At 39.2% G+C, this 22,232-nt stretch overlaps 1 protein-coding gene across 1 annotated transcript; it reads right to left on the bottom strand.

Annotated features, from left to right (window-relative positions):
• Nucleotides 1–106: 106 nt before the first annotated feature.
• On the bottom strand, nt 107–15,988 carry LOC137259764 (protein draper-like). Its single transcript, XM_067797376.1, has 13 exons — nt 15,850–15,988; nt 14,656–14,716; nt 11,995–12,105; nt 10,437–10,661; nt 8,482–8,679; nt 7,370–7,507; nt 6,705–6,842; nt 6,236–6,373; nt 5,891–6,025; nt 4,777–4,914; nt 4,248–4,400; nt 2,095–2,173; nt 107–1,627 (listed from the first exon to the last, which is right to left on the bottom strand). Exons 2-13 carry the CDS (start codon nt 14,714–14,716, stop codon nt 1,447–1,449), a joined length of 1,695 nt encoding a protein of 564 aa, XP_067653477.1. The 5' UTR covers nt 15,850–15,988; the 3' UTR covers nt 107–1,446.
• Nucleotides 15,989–22,232: the final 6,244 nt, after the last annotated feature.

The raw sequence follows: 22,232 nt of genomic DNA, 5'->3' as shown, positions 1-22,232 counted from the left end.
CGCACTTAGGGTTACTTTGCTGTGTGGAACATTTTTGTCGACCTTTGACGTAATTTGCATAAGCAACTGTACACGTGTTGACTGGTAAATGGCCTTTGGAACCAACTAGCGTTTGTATTGCCTTTAATTGCCCATGTTAACATTTAATGTCATACCGAATCAAACTGATGTTTGTAATAAAAGTTGACCAAAATGGGATGTATGATTGTCTTTCACAGAATCAGTGGAAAAAACACTTGCTATCACTAAACACACTGAACCTGTGACTCCTCCAGACTCAGGAGGAAACATCAAGCATGAGGGTGGCATGATATGTCACTAAGGACCTGTTCGATTATTGCGAAAAGGTTATGTTTTCTGAAACCGGTTTCTCTTGTTAGAAACGAGGGTCTAGTTTCGGGTACATGGTTTCAAAATGAAACTATTGCTTGACAAGTATTAGATGAGCCAGTGCAGTAAACGCGTTTGTGACAAGCAGACGGGGCAGTAATCTGGACGAATACACTTTGTTGCTACAGGTAGATTGGTGTTTAAGCACGTGCAATACACGCTGATCGTGGCATGAAATCAATACCGCTACTGCTGAACACGTGTCTCGTAGAGCGATTTAGTCCAGTGTCCACTTGCATAAAGCGATCTTAGTGCTACAATTATCTTAAGCCTATGTTGGAGAATGGGAGTTACAATCATTGTAGCGCTAAGACTGCTTTGTGCAAGTGGGCCCAGCAAGACACCATCACGACACGATTCGCACGAGGAAATTGAACTTTTCAATATTTAGACGACAACCTGTTTCCCTCTTGTTTCAAATGGAATGTTCTGGAGGGTGTTCCCATATATGCAAATAGGGGTCATGTGTCAGGTCGTGGCTCATCTAATACTTGTGCAGCAATAGTTTCTAGTTTTACAAACGAGCGGATGGTTTCACCATACGGTTTAAGATACACTGGTACCTCTCACAGCTTCATGATGTAATTGAAAAACCCTTTGAAAATTACATACCCAAACTTCTTGTGTAGCTTTCAGGCGATTGTGAGCTTAAAGTCTTACAGTAGGTAGAAGCTAAGAAAGGACTAAAGGTGTTATTGGATGCACTGATAGACGTCATACGGCTACATCATGTCCTAAAGATGATCCAGAAAATTACTTTAGAAGAAAATGATTCCATTCAGTGATCCTACAAGCTGTGCTTCCGCCATGTTTGTTGTGAAGGCGAAACCTGGGCCTGTATTTTCGAAGATCTCTTACAGCTGCGGTAGTCGTAATTTCATGTTAATGCATGACACTTACGACTATCTTAGCGGTAAGAGAGCTTTGAAAATCTAGGCCCTGTCTCGGAGATGGTTTCGACGTTTCGGAACCCAGTTTTAGGTTTCAACGTAACTGAGTCATGGTCTTGGAAAAGACAAACAGTTCTTTCTGAACCGTGCGCCAGATATCAGCATCCTATAATGACGTCGCACCATGCGTGCTGATACTTTCATAATCACTGCTCCTTGATTGGTCGTCATTGCTGTATGTATGAGTTCCGGTAATGACGTCATAGACAGGCGATACTGTTTGGGTCTCCAGTGATATGTAGTGTTTCTCAAGTTCAGCTTTGATTAAGGCTTGTTCTCGTTTGAGCCTGAAAGATATGTCAGGAAACGGTTAGTTACATCGCTTTCTGTGATGTATGGTCAAAGAGTAAGAATGTCTGTATTATGAAGACCTTTAACTCTAGTTGTAAGTTCCTAACTATTGCACCCTTATATATTCAGACTTACATATTTCACACTGCATGGCAATTCACTATGAAAGTGTGGAATAGCGTACAATGGATGGATGGATAGATAAGATAAGATAAGATAAGATAAGATAAGATAAGATAATACTTTATTATCCCGAGGGAAATTTTGGTTACATCGTAAACAAAACACTGAATCACAACGTACTTCACAAGAACGCTAAAATCATGCACATATAGATAAATACCATATAAAGGGCACTAAGATGTTGCAGTAAGATAGGACTAACATGCTGCGATAAAAGGTGAAAACAGTTTGATGGATGGATGAATGAATGGATGGTTGGATGGCACTAAAACGACACTACCTGACAACAAACGTTGTTGTAACAGCTGAATACACAAAAAGCAACGCCATCACGCAACACACGGCTATGAGACGAATGTCTGAAACAGTAAGGGGAATATATTGATAAAGTCTGATATATGTTCTGTAGAGATAGATAGGACAGGTTCAGGTTTTGTTTAAAACTCATTTACATTGTCTTCGATGTGAAGGCAATGAAATAAATCACATACGTGTCTCAATTAGTTTTACCTGCAGTACTAACGTGTTTGGTTCTAAATGAAGTATAAATCACACTGAAATGGCAAATACTCTCAACGTTACCAACTTTCTAAATGAATCACTTTCGTTAGATAAATATCTGTTGATCAGTATGCGTAGAAATAGACGATTTAAAAGCGGAATTACTTATGAAAGCTCGTAACTTGTAATGTATTAGTACATATTTTAACAAAGAAGTTGCCTATCCATAAACAGTGTACCTCTTCATCTTACCAGCTTCCAAATACCACTTACAGAAAGTGTATTAGCATTCTTTGAAATTTTTGTTTCTCCTGTCCTGACAAATGGCTCAGAGGTTTGGGGTTTGAAAATTTTGACTACATTGAACGAGTTCACTATAAATTTCTTAAACAAGCTGCGGGTGTAAGAAACTCTACGCCATGCTGGCATATGGCAAACTTGGAATATATCCATTATGTATTAAGACATACAGTATGTAATAGCTTTCTGGCATAAGTTGAGCCTTCCACATGATGTAATTAGATTCGCCCAAGTAATTTATAGATTTATCACACTGGACTCTCAAATCAGTTGTAACGAATATTCTGATTCAATTCCATCAGACGTATCCTACATAATGTTGGACTAAGTATTATTTTCAACAATGTACCTGGGTATTCCACTCTGTGGGTAGTCTCAACGTTGAACCAATCCTTAAAGATTAGTTTATTAAACAATGGAGAGAAATATCATGGCAGACCCAAAAGGCATTTAATATCGATGTTACAAACACTCCCCAGGCTTTGAAATATATCTTCTTCTCAAAGCTCCCCAGCAGTTACAGATTGGTTCCATTATCTCTTTGAATATTAAGCCTTCATTTCCTAAAGATCCGTTTTCCCCCCAAATCAATGGCCGAATCTCTTAATAATGGTGAACCGTCTCAAATCCAAAAGAACCAACACTTTACGTAACTTAGCCAAATATATTTGGTTTGTTGTTTTAAAAGACTCCAACTAAAAATCGAATATGTGACATTGACGACTTTTCTATATACCATATTTTTGCATATGAAATGATGCTGATGTCAGTTTGTACATCTTGGTATTTTGGTATTCATTTGCATGTATTTTCTCATGTACCACCCTTGGTGGGTTTTCGAGAAATAAAGAAAAAGGTGAATTTATATTCTGCCGACGTTCAGATGAGAGCATATAATTTTTGTCTTCCGACATAAGCTGAACCTGTCTACGTGACATTACGTCGGTACAAACCGTATAAATATAGTACGTCAAATAGCATATGTTTGTTGCAGTTGGAACGGAAATGCAGAGAGACACACACAATAACACACATATTCCCACATGTAATATATGTCCTGAATAGTAGTATCAATTCAGACTGTTCACTAAAAATAACTTTAACTGCCATTTCCCTTATAAAGACACGAACATATTTGTGTCTTGAATGAAGGTGACGATACTACAAAATGTATTCTCAAGTATAAGATATACAGAAATCGTTGACTATTGATATGCTGATGATCATTTGAGATATGCTGAGGATTAAATTCTCGATGAAGAATTAGGACATTGTTATCAGCAATAAATGAGTCGGTTTTGATTTTGAGTAAATTTTAAGATCATTAGAATCCGATATGGCAGATGGCAGATATTGACTGACTCGTTTACTATTGCTGCCTGGGGTCTTAGATCCAATATGATCTGAACAGAACAGAAGAAAGATAGAAAACACATCCTTGTCGTGTCTTTGAATGTCATTTAGAAGTGAAAATACATAAGAATGAAGATTTTTATGGATATCAACTTCTTTATGAGAAATCCTGGCAGTGTTCTCTCATAAAGAAGTTGATATCCATAAAAATCTTCATTCTTACATCCTTGTCGTATTCCACATCCAGGGTGTTTTTTAGATTAGCACCGTGGTACTTACCATGAGACTGCTCTATTCCTGTTGCGATTGTCGTTGTTGCTGTTTTCTGGTAGCCAGTTCTACATTTACCTGTGACTTTGTCACACACCTCACACTGGTTCAAACAGCTGCAGACTCCAGAACAGTTCAGACCGTATGTGTAGTCTCCACATTCTGAAACCAAATATTTTGTATGTATTCTAACGGAAAACATAGCCGTGTTTTGTTTAAAGGTTTTTTTTTCAAACTGTGTATTTCGAAATTAAATCATGCATCTTTCAATACATCATTTACGACGACATCTCGTCGACTCTCAGGCGATTTGCACGAGTTGCACGATTTGCACGGAGATTTCAGATGTTCGTGTTTGTTTCAGCCAAGAAGCTTGGTGTCAGACCACGACGTTTCAAGGCATGTCGCTTTGTCACCTGTTTCGGGACAAGGGTTTTGTCAATAATTTTCCTCCTTAATATATATTTGGGAAGGTTTGATAATGATATTTAAAAAGACAATGCAATGATTGACGTTATAATATGATCTTTCACCTAACCTTTCTCACACAATGGTGGGATGTATCCTGGCAAACATCCCCTTTCACAGTGGCCAGTTAACCGGTCACATTCAGGTCCATTCTTACAGTGACCACAGCTGGCTGAACAGTTTACACCGAACTTCCCCGGGACACATGCTGTTGGAATAATGAAGGCAGATACAAAGTAAGACCACTTTTCTTACATCCGACCTTAATCTGAATTTAATTAGTCACAGACACATCTATTTCGACATCCAGGTCCATCCTTGTTGTGACCACCGGTGCCTATACAATTTACTTTGTCAGGATAGTACAGGGAGACATTTAGTTTAAGCTTCATTGTGAGAGGAAGACTGTGTTGAAGAACGAACATATCTTAAATTCTTATGTGTCCCCACAGGTCTGATAAATTCAGATTTTAAATTTTTGTATGACTTTACAGTAAAGACTAATGTTTATGGCTTTTAATGTGCAAAAAACGTCACACAAAAGAGTTACAGTCCTCCCCCAACTCTATACCAACAAAATCTAATGACGTCATCAGAGCTGAATATTTTGAGATGTGTGGCCCAGTTGATTACATCTAAGTGATGGAAAAGTGGTGAAAGCTTAAGGAATACTGTATAGAATTGACGATTTTTTTGTATGTTATATCATTATTTGTTGTCAGTAAATCTCAGTTCTTCAATAATGTGTCCATAATGTATATTATCTTTTATAAGTATATTTCAGAAACTTCAAATGTGTATCGATTCTTCAATTAGTTACTCGTTCTTTCAATTATGTGTCTTGAGATTCAATAAAAACGTGACTCATCAAGAAATTAGACAAAGACTTGCTCGAAAATGGAAACTTTGAAAAATAAATATCTAAAGTAACGGTATAAATAACGATATGAAAAAGATTATTTTTTAAACAAAATATTGATTCAATCACCAATCTCAATTACCCTGTCAACCTACTGACATCCCTGTTGTGTGGGTATAAATATATTTCCTTTTAATACTCAACATGTAAAACCAGTGTATTTACAAGTATTAAACCAGACGAGTCATCCCTACTGCACGAACAGAAGAAAGCTCATGGGGGTGGGGAGGGAAATATTCAAAGATATTTCGAATATAATTCTCACCTTTACACAAATGGGGACTGTAGCGCTGTTGACAACCCTGTGTGCAGGTTCCATCGACCTTCTGACAGTCAGATGACCCACTACACTGACCACACGTGGAGGTACAGTTCACCCCGTAGTGACCATGGTCACAGTCTGTACAGAGTGTAAGACAGTAGCTACATAGCAGCAGTTGAAGGGGAAAATTCCTGAACACGGACACGTGTTTGAACATTTACTTCAAGGAAGATTACAGAAAAAATAGTAAGCATAACAAGATCAGATGAAACCTGCTCCTTACATGTACAAATAGAAGGGAAATACGTTAAGAAAGGGACAATAAATATCAAGTACAGTTTTCAGTACCTTGCTGACATCCAGGTCCTTGTTTCCCAGCAGCGCAGCCACTCGTACAGTAACCAGTCTCCTTGTCACATACTTCAGATGTATCTAGACACTGACACCGTTTGCTACAGCCAATGGCAAAGCTGCCATCACTGCAAACTGAAAGGGAATAGTCTCTTTTTGTCTTTTTGTTCATAATCAAAAGACTAACCATTGATATTTCTTTATGTCGTATTGTCAAACCTACCATTAGTTACCACTGCCTACGATGGCAACATGCACATCATGAAAACGCTTGTACGAAAGAATATATATACAAACTGGACGAGGCACTATTTTCTTCTGTGTAGACGGATACACTGTATCCAAAAATTACATAACTATCTTAACTGAAAAAATCCTCCCTATACACCTGCATCGCAGGACGTATAATATATAAAGGCTGGTTTAATGAGAATGTTACATTTAATATGGAAAACCGCATCAATACCTTGCTGACACCCTGGCCCTTGTTTCCCAGCAGAACATCCACTCCTACAGTTGCCAGTCTCCTTGTCACATACTTCAGATGTATCTAGGCACTGACACTGCTTCTCACATTTTTCCCCAAACCAACCATCACTGCAAGCTGCAAGCATATTAATCTATTTTGTTCATGATCATAAAATATTTTTCACTGAAAAAACTAATGATTTTATTTAAATCGCTGACTTTTGGACATAAACGTCATTGACAAGATTCAGGAAAAACATGTAGAATATGCGGACTTCGCCTTCGCCCTAACGTACACTTGTTCTCGGTGCCCTTGGATTGGTACCTCCTGATTTCCAGATCAACAAAGTGACCGGGTTCTCCACCGGGAGCATAGACCTTCTAACACTCTGGGTAATGCAAAAGGTTGCAGTAATAATGAGACTATAATATTCTCTTGAAAGTTCTTAGCGGGTGCGACTAGCCAGCATTTCCTGGGAGAATTCGTTGTCTGGAGCACGTTTAGAGAGCCCCTGGCTGATGATGAGCCTTACCGGCCTGACTGTGCAAGGACCACCAGCACTCTTTCTGCTGCATTTCTCATTTTAATCTGTAAAATAATTCCATAGGCTTGTGGTACATTGTATGGAATCCTGACATAAATGTCTATTCTATTTCAAATACCTTGCTGACATCCTGGTCCTTGTTTCCCAGCAGCACATCCACTCCTACAGTAGCCAGTCTCCTTGTCACATGCTTCAGATGTATCAAGACACTGACACTGCTTGTTACAGTCAGAGGCAAACCAACCATCACTGCAAACTAAAAGGATACCAGTCTATTTCTGTTTATGATAAATACTTACTTGCCCTAGTCAAGGGTAGCTGATAATAGCATGTTCTAGGATGAAACCTTGCATACAGCACTGCCTTAGTGAACACAGAATTCAAATATAGACGTTTAAACAGCTTGTGTATTGAGGTCTGGATTTGTAAAAATATTGAATTCTAAGGATCCGTCGATCTGCAGTTTGAGAAGTCAGAGAAGGCGATGTCCCATCCTTCGAAACTTGAAATCTGAACATTATATATATATATATATATATATATATATATATATATATATATATATATATATATATATATATATATATATATATATATATATATATACTGGTATTATAGTTATAGTTTGACGAGGACGAGTGAAGAAGGAGTTGCCATAGGAAACCAGAACCACAGAACCAAATTATCCTGCATAACTTACTGATTGTGTGGTACTGGTACTACCTATCCCATTGTATGAACACAATCCAGAATATGGAAACGCATTTCCCCTTTAGTTGTATTAAAACCGTCATATATTCAGAATTTAGTAGTGAGTGAGTGAGTGAGTTGAGTTTTACGCCGCACTCAGCAATATTCCAGCTATATGGCGGCGGTCTGTAAATAATCGAGTCTGGACCAGACAATCCAGTGATCAACAACATGAGCATAGATCTGCGTAATTGGGAACCGATGACATGTGTCAACCAAGTCAGCGAGTCTGACCACCCGATCCCGTTAGTCGCCTCTTACGACAAACTGAGTTGCTTTCTATGGCAAGCATGGGTTGCTGAAGGCCTATTTCAGAATTTAGTAAGTTGTCAAGCCTAACATAGAGGGATTATAACGCTGAGGTCGTGAATTCAGATTAACGTCTTCACTGCGTGGTCGCGACTTAGAAACAGTCCTAAACTCATGTCAACCGTATTTTAGGATCAAATGTATTGTCGTGCTCGATTGGCTCAAACTTACCAAAAACTTGAACCTCGCACAATGTCAGATATTGCCCGCTCATTTTGATGGCAACCTTGTTCCCTTTAATGACATGGCTACATGTGACGTCAAAAGGATTTGTGACAGGTCCACGTGTCCCATCAAGTGTTGTTCCACTGATAGAGTTACATAGATAGCCATCCACAAAAACCTGCATGTTCTTGTTGTGGTTCAGAACTTGAAAACATTAGGATGTCATGAAACAAAGAATGTCAATGTTTACTTCTATAACGCAAAGTTCAGACGAGTAGAAAATGTAATATCCTATTACTATGCTGAACTACTTCAAGGGGTGATTTATAGTTAAACATGTAAAGCGAATGTTCAACCCAAACTTTGCTTGGAGTAATGACAAGAACGACCACCATCTGTGAAAATCACATACTCATCTGTAAATTGCTTTTAAAGGCATAACACGTGGTGGTTTCCACAAGGCAGTGCCAAAGTGTTTAACTGAGTATCAAAATCACGTCGAAAGTCTAAAGAGCCCTATATTGTGGACTTTATACAATGCCACCTTTATCAACTCTTAGAGAGGGAGAATTCGAAAGAACTGTTTGCTTTCTTGAGACTGGTTTGTCTACAGGTCGGTTGAGGGTAAGGTGTCATTGTCACACTTTATAAATCGTCAAACGGCACAACAGGTGATCAGCCACAAGTTCCCAATATGGCGACAGATCAACGTCTTTGCATTTTGCAACAAGACGATATTGCCGGACACAACATGAACAACACTCCCCCCCTGTCGTGTCCACATCTGTTACTGACACTGACTGGACAGAAGGATTCGCCCAAACAACCCCCGTTCATGGACACAGTAACGGTCGCGGGAACGCATTTGCAACTGAACTTTTCTGCTGAAACACGTGAAGATTAGCACGTGGTTTTCTTGCTCTTCGATGTTCGACTTGAATGAGAGCAGTCACACTTTGGTGGCTCTCTCTATGTATAATTGGGTGTCTTTGGGTCTAGTTTGTAGACATATGGTTGAAAAAGTTGGAGATTACACATTTGGTGTATCTGTGGTGTAGTGTCATATTTTGAACACATTATTGTAGTATTGTGTTTGGACACTAGTACTGTTGTGTCATGCTTGGACACACTCTGATAGTGTCTTATTTGAACACTTGAATGGTGCCCCTTTTGAAGACATTTCTAATGTCGTAGTTGGTATGTTTAAATATATTTGAGCAAATTGGGGTTATTCATATTTGGGAATAAAGCTATGAAATAAAATTTAAGAAAAGTGCTCTGTTATCATTGGACTTAGTATTCACAAGCTTCCACTGCGAACCACTGACTGTATGAGCGTGTGTCAGAAGTTAGACACCGTCTATGACGTCGTTAATTTATGGTTGCTCTAAATGAAGAATGGCCTTTTCTTGTGTTACCATTAATATTGTTACACTGATAATGTCAATGCCAGCAGTTCTTTTCTTCATTTGTCTCCCAGATTAAACGTTTATGCCAGTAGTCCACACCGTCAGAGCCCGACACCTAATCGCCAGCACACAAAGTCAATCGTCCAATCCTCTCGGGCACCGAGACGACCACAAAATTAAATTCTGACAAATGGCAGTCAAGACTGCGGACTTTGTGTATCCCTGAGGATTCGTGGTGACTGAGCGGGTTAGGTGGCTGATTTTATGGGCTGGAGATTGGGTTCCTGACCCTGAGGTGTGGGTTCGAGTCCCAATATGGGACTCAACCCAGCAAAAGTACTAGAATCTGTTCTATACTAAGAAAATGTAATCCAAAAATAAAACATATGATATATGTGAAAATGGTTTTAAATGAGAGTGAAAGTGTTTTAAGGTCGTTCAGATTTGACTTCTTCTTGTGGTGTATTATATGCTTTGTGGCTTGCATGTATCATATAAAGAGGAACTTTACATGTGTCGGCATAACAGGATAAATCAATTTATGTGTCTTACAGCTGTCTCGCAGGAAGATCCTGATCCTGCTGATGTTGAACATCTGATGATCATCAAGGAGAACCTGCCAGCTGGCAGTGCCGCCTGCTGGTTCTTCTGTGTGAGAACAACTCGAATGACTGAAGTCTGTGTCAGTGTTCCCGTCTACTGCATAGGAAGCACGGAAATGTCCCAGATAGTCATACGTAGTACTCTGTGTGGCTGTCTTGTGAAACGCAATGTTTTCTGTAATCAGATACAGGAATATGTCTTCTCACATCCTTGTTGTAATTGAACGTCAGTTCATACATATATGCATTTATAAACGCCTGCACAAGATTTTGTTCATGGTTCAAGTATATTGCTAAGGTGAAAACTGTAAATTCACGGACAGTTTCTACTGTATTGGGGCTATGGTTTTGTGTGTGTAAACACATGAATGTAAGTATTATTGTGATAGTTTCACGTAATTTTCCACAACCAATAAGTTCACGAATCTCGTGTTTAGGAGTCTATCTGGTTAGAATGAATAATGATAGGAAAAGTATAATGATTGGTGAATTTGTATGTAGAAGAAATAATGAAAGTAAAATTAGAATGAATGATGGCTGCATCATTCGGAGGAAGGAAGGAGAAGGAATAATGATAGTATTAGTGTTAAGAATATTGATAATATAAGAAGAAGGAATAATGATAGTATAAGCAGAAAGAATATTGATAGTATAAGAAGAAGGAATAATGATAGTATAAACAGAAAGAATATTGATAGTATAAGAGGAAGGAATAATGATAGATAAGCAGAAAGGATACTGATAGTATAAGAAGAAGGAATAATGATAGATAAGCAGGAAGAATATTGATAGTATAAGAAGAAGGAATATTGATAGATAAACAGGAATAATATTGATAGTATAAGTAGAACAAACAATGAGAGTATAACCAAAATGAAAAATGATTCGTGTAAGTATCAGGTTAAATGTAGTATAATTTAGAATAATTAGAATAAATGATGACTGTATGGGTAGAAGGAGTAATGATATCATAAACAGAAGGGATAATGGTAGTATAAGAAGACAGAATAATGATAGTACAAGGTAGACTCACATATGTAACATATCATGGGTTGATGCCAACAGTGACATGACCTGCAGGAGTGGGTGAGTACAGACCGCACACAGTCTGTATATAATCGAGTCTGGACCAGGCAGTCCAGTAACTAACAGCATGGCCATCGATCTGCGCAATATTGGGAACCGATGACATGTGTCAATCACGTCAGCGACCCTGACCACCTGATCCCGTTAGTCGCCTCTTATGACAAGCACCGTGGCCTTTGTGGCAAGCTTGTGTTGCTGAAGGCCTATTCTACCCCGGGACCCTCAAACCTTACTGACAGGACAGAGATCATGCATACATTTTACGTGGACGTGCACTGTATTCTGCACCAAGATCATTATGAAGATTACCACTCGTGTTCGGTTTGGTGAATCCTCATCCATATTTGTCTTATTTCCCGTTATACTGTTGCAATATTGCTAAATGCGGCGTAAAACTAAATTCACATACTTATTCCTCTTACCCATCTGGCAATAGCTCCCGAACCATGGTGACTTGCAAAGTGGGCCTGATGAAGGCGTTGGGCATGCAGTGCTGGGGAAACCTTGGCAGCTTTTCAAGCAGTGACATGATCCTGCAACACGATTAGTGCTCATAGAAGCTTGATAGTATTATCTACAAAATTGAATATTCTACCCCGGGTATGACATGCGCTGTTTGAGACGCCACCTTTTGGCAAATTGCGTAATGATAAGTCAGGACTTGGTGTCATCAGGAGTTTCAGCGATCCGAACATACTTTTATAACTAATGTCAAGCACGGACTTCCAACCACAATAACAGTTTGAGAGTATGGGTGTGTTTTCAACATAGTAATCTGTGGCATCTGTTGATTGAAGAACGTCGATAATAAGGATGTACTTCATACAGCTGAATCTCAGCTCAACAGTAGTCGTTCAGGAGCTCCAACCTCAACTTGTCAAGAAGGGGTTTGGAGTTAATATAGTGACGGGTTAAGTACGGTACGGTTACACTGGTGACAAGTTAAGATGGTTACAGCGACGATAGATTCGGGTGGTGAGTTTTTAGTGAGAAATTTGTAAGGTGATAGGTCAGGGTGGTACAGTGAGTGAGTGAGTTTAGTTTTACGTCGCACTTAGCAATATTCCAGCTATATGGCGACGGTCTGTAAATAATCGAGTCTGAACCAGACAATCCAGTGATCAACAACATGAGCATCGATCTGCGCAATGGGGAACCGATGACATGTCAACCAAGTCAGCTAGTCTGACCACCCGATCCCGTTAGTCGCCTCTTACGACAAGCCTAGTCACCTTTTATGGCAAGCATGGGTTGCTGAAGGCCTATTCTACCCCGGGACCTTCACGGGTCCAGGGTGGTACAGAGTTAGAGCAATGATGGGTTTTGTGGTGAGAAGTTTAAGGGGTCATTGGTCACGGTGGTACGGAGTTAGAGCGATAGTGGGTTTGTGTGGTGACAAGTTTAAGGGGTGATAGATCAGGGTGGTATGGAGTTAAAGCGATGACAGGTTTGGGTGGTTAGATGGTTAAGGGGTGATAAGGTTGAGTGGTACGGAGTGGTTTGATATTTTAGTATTGAACATGAAGGTTAAGTTTGGTAAGGGATGGCTAGGCGGGTTGAAGTAGTATCTGAATGTTATCGTCTCTTACTGTCGTTCTCTGTTAAAGTGGGACGGTAGGGGAAGCCAAGCGGTCAAAGTTTCCCAGGTTAAAGTCCCGGGTTCAATTCTCCACATGGGTACAACGTGTCAAGCCAATTCCTGGTGCCCCCCGCCGTATTGTTGCTGGAATATTGCTAAAAGCGGCCTAAAACTAAACTCACTCACACTCTGTGTATCTTGAAAGAATAGTCTACAGTTGAATCATCAGCTATCATACTACAGCTGTATCGTCGTTTGATTTAAGTGTGTAATGAATATATCACCACACACGATCTCTCTCCATAAAAGTTTTGTTATTACTCATTTTGGCTTGACAAATACGTTTTGAAATATGCCCATTTATTCAAAACGTTATTAAAAGAGAATTCGTTTAGCAATTTATGTTTACATGACCTTGGTAACCTGAAGAAATCTGTCATATTCTTTACAGATGTACATTTACTGTAAATAGTGTTTGGTGTTTATTTGTAACACAACAGGATACTATTGTATAAAAGAATACCTCCGCTTGCACACACACACACACACACACACGCCCAATGAGGAACGTTACAGTGACATTCATCTTGTGTATGCAGTATCATTTCACGTCATCACCACACGCTAATACAATGCATGGAAAGCACGTGCACAACGTGGGAGTCTCATTATGAATCTTGACGTTTTTCAGGCAGGTCTTTAGGATACTATTGTATAAAACAATACGCACGCACGCACGCACGCCCGCACGCACGCACGCTGTACAGAGTCGTCAGGGTTCCCATTGTTCTCGGTGCCAAGGATGCTGTTGGTGCTCTGAGTGCCAGGATCACCCGAACCATCTCGGCGGCATTTTTATCCTAATTTGTAAAACATGATAACATACGCTTCAAAAATGTAGGGGAACCTGAACTTTGAAGTCTGGTAGAAAGAAAACTCACCGAGGAACGTTACAACGACATTCATCCTGTGTATGCAGCATCATTTCACGTTATCACCACGCGCAAACACAATACATGAGTGGCACGTGCACAACGCGGGAGTCGCCTACGCGTGCATGGAGTGTCATTATGAATCTTGACGTTTTTCAGGCAGGTCGATAAATCACTGTTGACCATTTTTCCGATAATTTTCTTGCATCTGAACATGGTCAGGGTTTTCAGGGTGAAACCACGCACTACTGACAGAAAATTGTAAACCTGAAATTTTCATGTCATACTCCAGTCACCTAACATGGGGGATGACTGAACGAACATTGATTCAGTCCCATATATCTCCCAATTTCGACAATCGTATATTAAAAGTACAGTTCCCCAACTTTTTTGAAGACTATATACATCGTTCATAGCTCTGGATTCTGAACATTGAATCTGTGCAGTCACAGTGATCGAACAACACACAATCAACCACACCTCATTCAAAGCACATGTACAGGTTGCTATCGATCTGTTATAACCTGGAATATTTTCGTTGTGAGTGTGTTTGGTAAATATCTATATCGTACCTCGTGCACCTGTAACCGACACGGCTTGAGTGATCACAAGAAGGTAGATGACAGAACTCATCTGAAAAAATAACGAATTATCCAAATAAAATCAGAAATATTGCGTCGATAGCATGAAATAATAAAAGTAAGCACAATGTAGATTACAAAAGGACTCTGTTTTCTGTCCTTACCGCCAGTGCTCACATCTGAGGCACTCCACCAATACAATATATATAAAATACTTATCACGGACTTAATTTTAGCACTGCAAAGGTGACACTTAAAAGGACATTGTTTAAGAATTACAGTTTCATACTCTGAACTTATTCTTTACGCCCCTCCACAAACTAATTTGCATATCACGTGACAGGACCTCTCTCTTGTTTGTAAACAAACGCGCTTTTGTGTAACCTGCAGAGTACGTCATATCGTTTTCTATAGTTACATAGATATTCCACTACAACTACGACAGTGACCTGGAAGACAATACAAATGATTGTATCAACAATACAATATATGGGTAAAAATTGTTATTGTTTCCTGTAAGATTTGTTGAACATTGTCAGAGTAAATAATCATTAAGTTTGCCCTTAAATTTATAATCTATTATCAAATATACCGACAATGTGAAGCCTAATTAACACCTTCAAAGTTGGATGTCCATAGTCAGCTTCGAACAGGAATTGGGATCGGACTTCAGAAAATGATTTAGGAAAGTAGTATTTTACAATGAGAGTCATAGTAAATAGATTTTCTTCAAGCAGACTTTCATTTGGTCAGGTTAAACTCTCAATGACTGGAACGTGTGCTTGGACATTTTTTATTCAAATATCACCTTTATCAAATTATCTTACTATGGCATAGCATTGCAGATGATATTGTGTCATTGTCAGTGTATGATTTCAATAACCAAGCAATAAGCTGTCATTTCAATGTGTATAAACAATGTGAAATAACCGACGTGCACGTCACTGTTATATAACAGGTGTCGTATTCTCGAGCTGAATGAAGAAAACTATCCGGATATAGAATTGTACATATTGTATCTTAGCTGTAACAAGGCATGGTTCCTAAATGTCGGTGACAGCCAGAACCGAACCAGGTCTGAGGTCACCTTTGTCAAGCCTCAGTGAGAGTGTTAAGATTCAAAGTCACAACGGCAGTATTCCAGCCAATCCGTGAAACTTGACTACTAGCAAGGAATATACATACCTGTTTTCCGGACACTTTCTGTCATACCAGGCCAGCTTATGTTGTACTAGTGAATTAGTCTCTCATGGCGACGCGGAGGGTACAGATAATCACTTGTAACATGTGTACATTTACCACCCGCGCGGTAGGAAAGTGACCTCATAGATCTTGAGGTACACACATATATCTCTTGCGTAAAGCGGTGTCCCGTGTATATTAAATACCCGAACTGATAATATGTATTCCTTTCCACCCATGACATACGAACACGTAGCATTAAAACATACAAACGATGAAACAGGCTATAGGTAATAATTCTTGTTCTTGATGTGAAAGAACTTGAGACCAATCCGTGAACAAACAGCATGCTCATATTTAATGGCGTCAAGTATACGGGTCGATACAAAGCTAGACACCTCTCTGCTACAGCTGATAACAAAATGTGTGTTTCTTTGTTTTCGATACGAAACACATATCTAGCACATTACTTCCATGCATGAAGTAAACTACCTTTATAACAACCCTGCTTGTAACGATATATGACAAACTGCTCCTTTCGTTCCGACCACTTGACTGTATACATGTGATATGTGATTCGTGATTCACATGTCGTTGGATAGTACTAGCTCCTGCTTCTCAAGTGTGTACGCTCTTTCACAATTAGTCCGATCTCTCCAAACCAACTATAGAGAGACATTTTGTCCAGATTTCGTCCATTTTCCATTTACGCCCACAGCAGGCACCCTTTCGTTGGTGAATACATATGAGATTTGATCCACATCAGTTTGGATGACAGCGGAACATTTCTCAAGATCGTACACTCTATGGCAACTAGACCGCACTCTCCAAATCATCTGTAAAGAGACATGTTCGGCCAAGCAAACGTTCCTAAACGATTTAATGAAAGAAACAATAGCATTCTATAAAAAGGTTATACACCGAAAAGGTACCCGAAAGGTTAACATACAAATAGCTTTCAAGGATGTTAAAATCCCCAAACATATTATTATGATAGCTAAAAACAAAAACAAAACAACAAAAACAAAACCTAAGAGCGTATGACGCAGCCCCAAGCTCGCTCCCAAACCTGAGAGATGGAAAACGTCTTGATCAGACTTTAGATGGTTCCAATATTCTTTAGTGCATAGAATCTTGAAAACAAACCTAATTTTGTATGTTGCCCATACAAACATAAATCGGCAATATATCGTGACCAAGGTGTCTATCTGCCAAGTGCGTGGGACCTCTTAATTAACCCTTGATGAATCTTTGATATATGTGATGTCTCTTATCTATTCTTTCTGAGAAGTAATTAGCAATTACTGTGTTATACCTTTCCAGTTTTAACTCTAGCATAAATTCATCATCATTATGTATATACCCTTCCTGTGATTGTGATGTCACATGCATCGTGACGTCATTGTACAGTTATGACATGCTATGGTCGACGTCATAGTATCAACGTTGTGTATAAAAGATTAAGAGAAGATTTATCCATACAAGATCTTGGTAACTCTACTTTCATCTAACATGGGACATGTAGAGAGTAAGCAATAGCCATTTTGTAAATATACACCAGAAAGCGGAATTCTCATTAAAGACTCCCCAATGTCAAAATGTCAACCCCAGACGCCCTCTCATCTCCTCTCCCCCAACCTCTGTATAGTTTGTGATGTCAAGTTTAATCGGTTTGATAATCATTTGAAAAAGCGAAAACGAGTTGTGATTGATTCGCAGCGTAGACACCTGATTTAATAAGAAGCCAGCTAAGGGAGGTAATAAATTTATCGGGCTGAGTGCAGACTTATCGGAACGTATACCCTGGAGATATCGAGCTGACAGAATGCAGAACTCTTGTGGTTCATTTTTTTACATGTATTTCTTGAACGATGCAAAGAGGCAAGATGGAGTATGAGTGACATACAGTCGGTGTTTCGCATTTACCAAGCCGGCAGTGTAACAAACTTAAGGCTTTCTGATTAAGAGATTGTTTATGTTTGGGACTATGCTTTGTAAAATCATATGACTGTATTGTTTAATAAATGTTTTATAAGCATCCCCACCACGCATTTCCATCACGCATTTCTAGTTGATGTTAGCCATGTTGGTGCGGCAATGTTGTATATGTGCACAGTGTTGAAAGCGGTGGTGAAATGAGATGTATTTTCAATCCAGGAGTGATAGGATATAATTTTATTCATTGTCCAATCAAATTTGTATGTTTCATATAGTCATTGTAGAATGGTGAGTTGGAACAATCACATGTTCCTAAAGTGTGTACCCTCTCTGACAAAGGGTCCATACTCTCCAAACCACCTATAGAAAGACATGTTCGGAGTTTTTGTCCATATTTCGACTATTCTGCGTGTTACGAGAGTCTATTTATTAATAAAGTAATAATAATTAATATTAATGGGTCACAACCACAACGTTTAGTGTTTTGAATAGTAATTATTATGGTTCACATTTCGTATCATAAATGTTCAGCACTTTAATATTTTGTCAGCAGGCTTTCCGGAAGTGCTGTAGAGTTACCTCCTCTTGAGACTGCTAGAACATTCTACGGTGATGGCGATGGTTGTAAGTACTCGAAAGTTCCAGAGTGAATGACTTTGTATATAAAGGCTAGTTGCCGTGTTGTCGGACACGGAAAATATACACAAACAACTGGAGTATATGTCCTCCTGCCTCCGTCAACGCTTGATCTTCATAATCGCTGCCTGAGCGCTCGCTGTGTTACATTCTGCATAGCTGTTTCTCACTCTCAATTCCAGACTTCGTTGAGTTGACATTATATTTGTGACCCATTACTGTAGATTTGACTCATACATGAAACCTCTCTTGGTTGGTTCGTTTGTTCATTGTCCGATCAAATTCGTATGTTTCATGTAGTCATGGTAAACTTACTGAAAACGGTTATCATACATAGCACATAAGTCTAACTGAAGATAGAGCCCTGAAAATGTGGACGAGTCACAAATGTCACTCACAGTATCAACCACTAGTTGTTCCTCTTTAATGTGGTTACAAGGTCACTTCCTGTCGACAGGGTATCATAAATATAACTCAAATCTATTAGTCAGTCATTTAGTCATTCACACACCAGTTTGTAAAAGGTAAGTCACTCTGTCAACCACTTGTTTGTCAAAGCTCAGTCATTCGATCAACCACTTGTTTGTAGATGTTCAGTTACTGCATCAACCACTTGTTTGTCAAAGTTCAGTCACTCTACCAATCACTTGTTTGTCAAAGCTCACTCATTCTATTAACCACTTGTTTGTGAAAGGTGAGTCACTCTATCAACCACTTTCTTTGTCAAAGCGCTGACAAAGTTCCGACAACTACCTGTCTGCCGAAGGTCAGTCACTATATCAACCGCTGGTTTCTCCAAAGTCAGTCATTTGATCACTCACTATATCAACCACTGGTTTCTCCAAGGTGAATCATTCGATCAGTCTCTATATCAACCACTAATTTGTCCAAGGCCAGTCATTTGATCAGTCACTATATCAACCACTGGTTTGTCGAAACTCTGTACATCAAATCAAATAGGTAAAACATTCCAAACAGCGATATATAATATTATTGGGAATCTTCTGTCTTCAAACATCGACCTTGTCAATTTCACAAATGAAAATCCAAATTTTTGTCTCACAGTTTTTCCTTCTAACAATGTGAATAAAACTCACCACGCGCAGTTTTTGATAAAACAAGTCTTCCATGTCCAGCACTCTGATGGGTACAAACATTTCCGAGGTAAAAGTTCAAAAGGTATGTGCGAATGTCCACTTTAGCGATTTGGTAAGGTGTGTTCTGATTGATCAATCTCAAAGGTTACCTGACGCGACCTCCTACTAGGCTTTGTTAGACTAAGTAGTGGAGTGTAACGAAAAGTACTGAGACTAAGTTTACTTAGACTGCATGTCTATCTTTCATTTTCCACCAGATTCACAGGCAATAAATCATATCCTATTGCAGTGCTTCCAAACAGATAAGGTGCATCTAATGGCATCTAAGTTTGAGAAAAGCTTTTAAGATGCTCAAGATGTAAAACCATTAAGCACTTAGTGCATTAAGTAGAACTACAGGTAATGCCGTGTAAATAATATTGATACATATCACTCGACACGATCGCGTGCTCTTCCGCCACGCTACCATATCACCATAATATTTCACCATCAACATGCTCACTGGGAACACTTCATACTTTATTCCACGATTTATCAAATCAGGATCATGTCTGACTGTTACTGTCAGATCAGCTTTAACGAGCTTTGTCAGATGCTCGAGATAGGAAACTTAATGGGAAGAATGGTTTTCAACCATCACGTAAATGGTTTTAATTGTTTTCCATTTACAAATGCAAGTACAGTTGATGTGTATGAACGGACACGTCATATCCGGACACAACGTCATTTAGTTGTCATACTTACCTCCCATTTCAACATCAACTGGGTACTGGGTACTGGGTACATTTCTCACTTTGTCTCGTTCCATGCGCCTCATATGAGACATGAATTTCTAACCAAAACAGATACGTCATATCTCAGAGTGGATTTCAGACAGCTTTACATTAGTCTTTCCAGATGCTCGAGACAGCAAAACCATTTACTACTAAATGAGAAGAACAATCATTCAGTAGCTAGAACCTGAGCTGGAAGGTACGTGTGTTGCTGCTACCCGTGGACAGAAGAGAAAGTTGCTAGTCTGTAAGTAATTTTTTTAATCATTTGGAGTTTTAAACAGAACAATCCAGGCGTGGCATTCTCAGAACATCACTTGATCTCGCCAGTCTAAGTAAACCTAGGCTCAGTATTAGTCGTTAGACTCCTTTACTAAGTGTAACAAACATATTAGGAGGTCGCGTCAGGTAACTTTTGAGACAAACCAATCAGAACACAGCTTTTTAAATAGCGAAAGTGGCCATTTACACACACCTTTTGAACTTTTACCTCGAAAACGTTTGTTCCGGAAAGATTCCGAATGCGGTTTTCGGTACGATCGCTTCCGGTTGAAGGACATTGAGCACACTACAACACAGTCAAAAGTTAGTAAACAGTCGCTGAAAATAGCATTTATGTCACTATTTAATGATTTGACCTTATGAAATATTGGCTTATTGTAACCATGGCATTAGAAAGGCCTAAGCGTTGAGGTTAAATATCTGTGTCTTATTGCGGACTTTCGTTTGTTGATGGATCAGTGTCAGTGACTTGGGAATTTTGTAAGTCCTGCCAAACCCTAACCAGTAGCCGTTGTCTGATTGGTTAAATCCACTTTAACTATTGATGACAATACAAAGTAGAAACACGCTATATATTGCCAACAACTGAAGGACCTTGGGGACTAACTAGGGCTTGTTAGTCTCAGTAGGGGAGTGCAACGACTAGTACTGAGGACTAAGTTTACTTAGACTGGATCACGTCACTATAGGGCTGGAATATTGACGCAAAACTCAACTCCACATGTGCATGGCGCCATATACGAACCATTTGCAAACAGTGTTCACACCATTTGGCTGAACTAGTACATAATATCCTATTGGGTTTTTGCTGCCTTTAAGTCAGTTGCACACATTTGTACAACATGCCCTTTGATAGTGAAACATGAACGCATTGTCATGATATATTCAGAACAATCTAGTCTGTTCTAGACAGCTGCTTATGTAACTCCAGGTGTCTTCAGTGATCAGCACAGACATGGAACTGATTAAGTACTCGGTAACTCTCCTACTTATTAGTCAGCACAGTACAGAAGACAGCCATCACAAGAAGGATGTTTCAGGAACTGACTGCACACGTGTCATTGCCAAGCCCCTCAGCTTCTACATAGAATATCTAGACCGTAAATACAACATCAAAGGTATGGGAGGTGGGTCTCCTTTCAGAGAGCATTTCTCTCATTTCAAAAGGTTTGGAACTTCAGTATCTGAATTTTTACCAACTGTATCTAATGATTTTATGATTTCCTGACAGTTAGGGTTTTTGGAATGTTCATATACACAGACTGTCTTTAATGTGATAATTCCTAGTATTAAAACTAAACTGTATCTTGTATATATGTTCAATATGTTTCATGCACTATCGGTCTCTGTTGTAACATGTACATGCCATGACAGTTAATTTCGATGTAGATTATTTATTATTAACCATTAGTGAACTACGTTGTCCGACGAAGTAGGGGGTGTATAGTACCAGTTAACTTCCTCTTGTATTGGAAGCTGTTGTGGCTGAAGTCGCTGACGTTGTAAGCTGTGTGAAGGTGTTGGTTCGAATGTCAAATGCTAGAATTTGTGGTTTACCACTCACTTATGTAACACCATACTGTTTAACAGCACATCATACTTTCATGTAGCACTATTGTGTGTGGAGTAATGTACTGAGACACGCTCTGTACCGCTATAC

This window comes from Haliotis asinina, chromosome 13 (assembly GCF_037392515.1).
Source record: "Haliotis asinina isolate JCU_RB_2024 chromosome 13, JCU_Hal_asi_v2, whole genome shotgun sequence".
In the NCBI taxonomy this organism is placed as follows: Eukaryota; Metazoa; Mollusca; class Gastropoda; order Lepetellida; family Haliotidae; genus Haliotis; species Haliotis asinina.
This window is presented reverse-complemented; position numbering and strand designations above follow the sequence as displayed.

What these genes read in the sequence shown, in the direction of transcription:
- LOC137259764 (XM_067797376.1), bottom strand. Translation starts at nt 14,716, where the DNA reads ATGAGTTCTGTCATCTACCTTCTTGTGATCACTCAAGCCGTGTCGGTT. An exon ending in CCCACCATTGTGTGAGAAAG is followed by an intron (nt 4,401 to 4,776) that starts GTTAGGTGAAAG and finishes ATTTGGTTTCAG; the next exon opens with AATGTGGAGACTACACATAC. An exon ending in ACAACAACGTTTGTTGTCAG is followed by an intron (nt 1,628 to 2,094) that starts GTAGTGTCGTTT and finishes CATATCTTTCAG; the next exon opens with GCTCAAACGAGAACAAGCCT.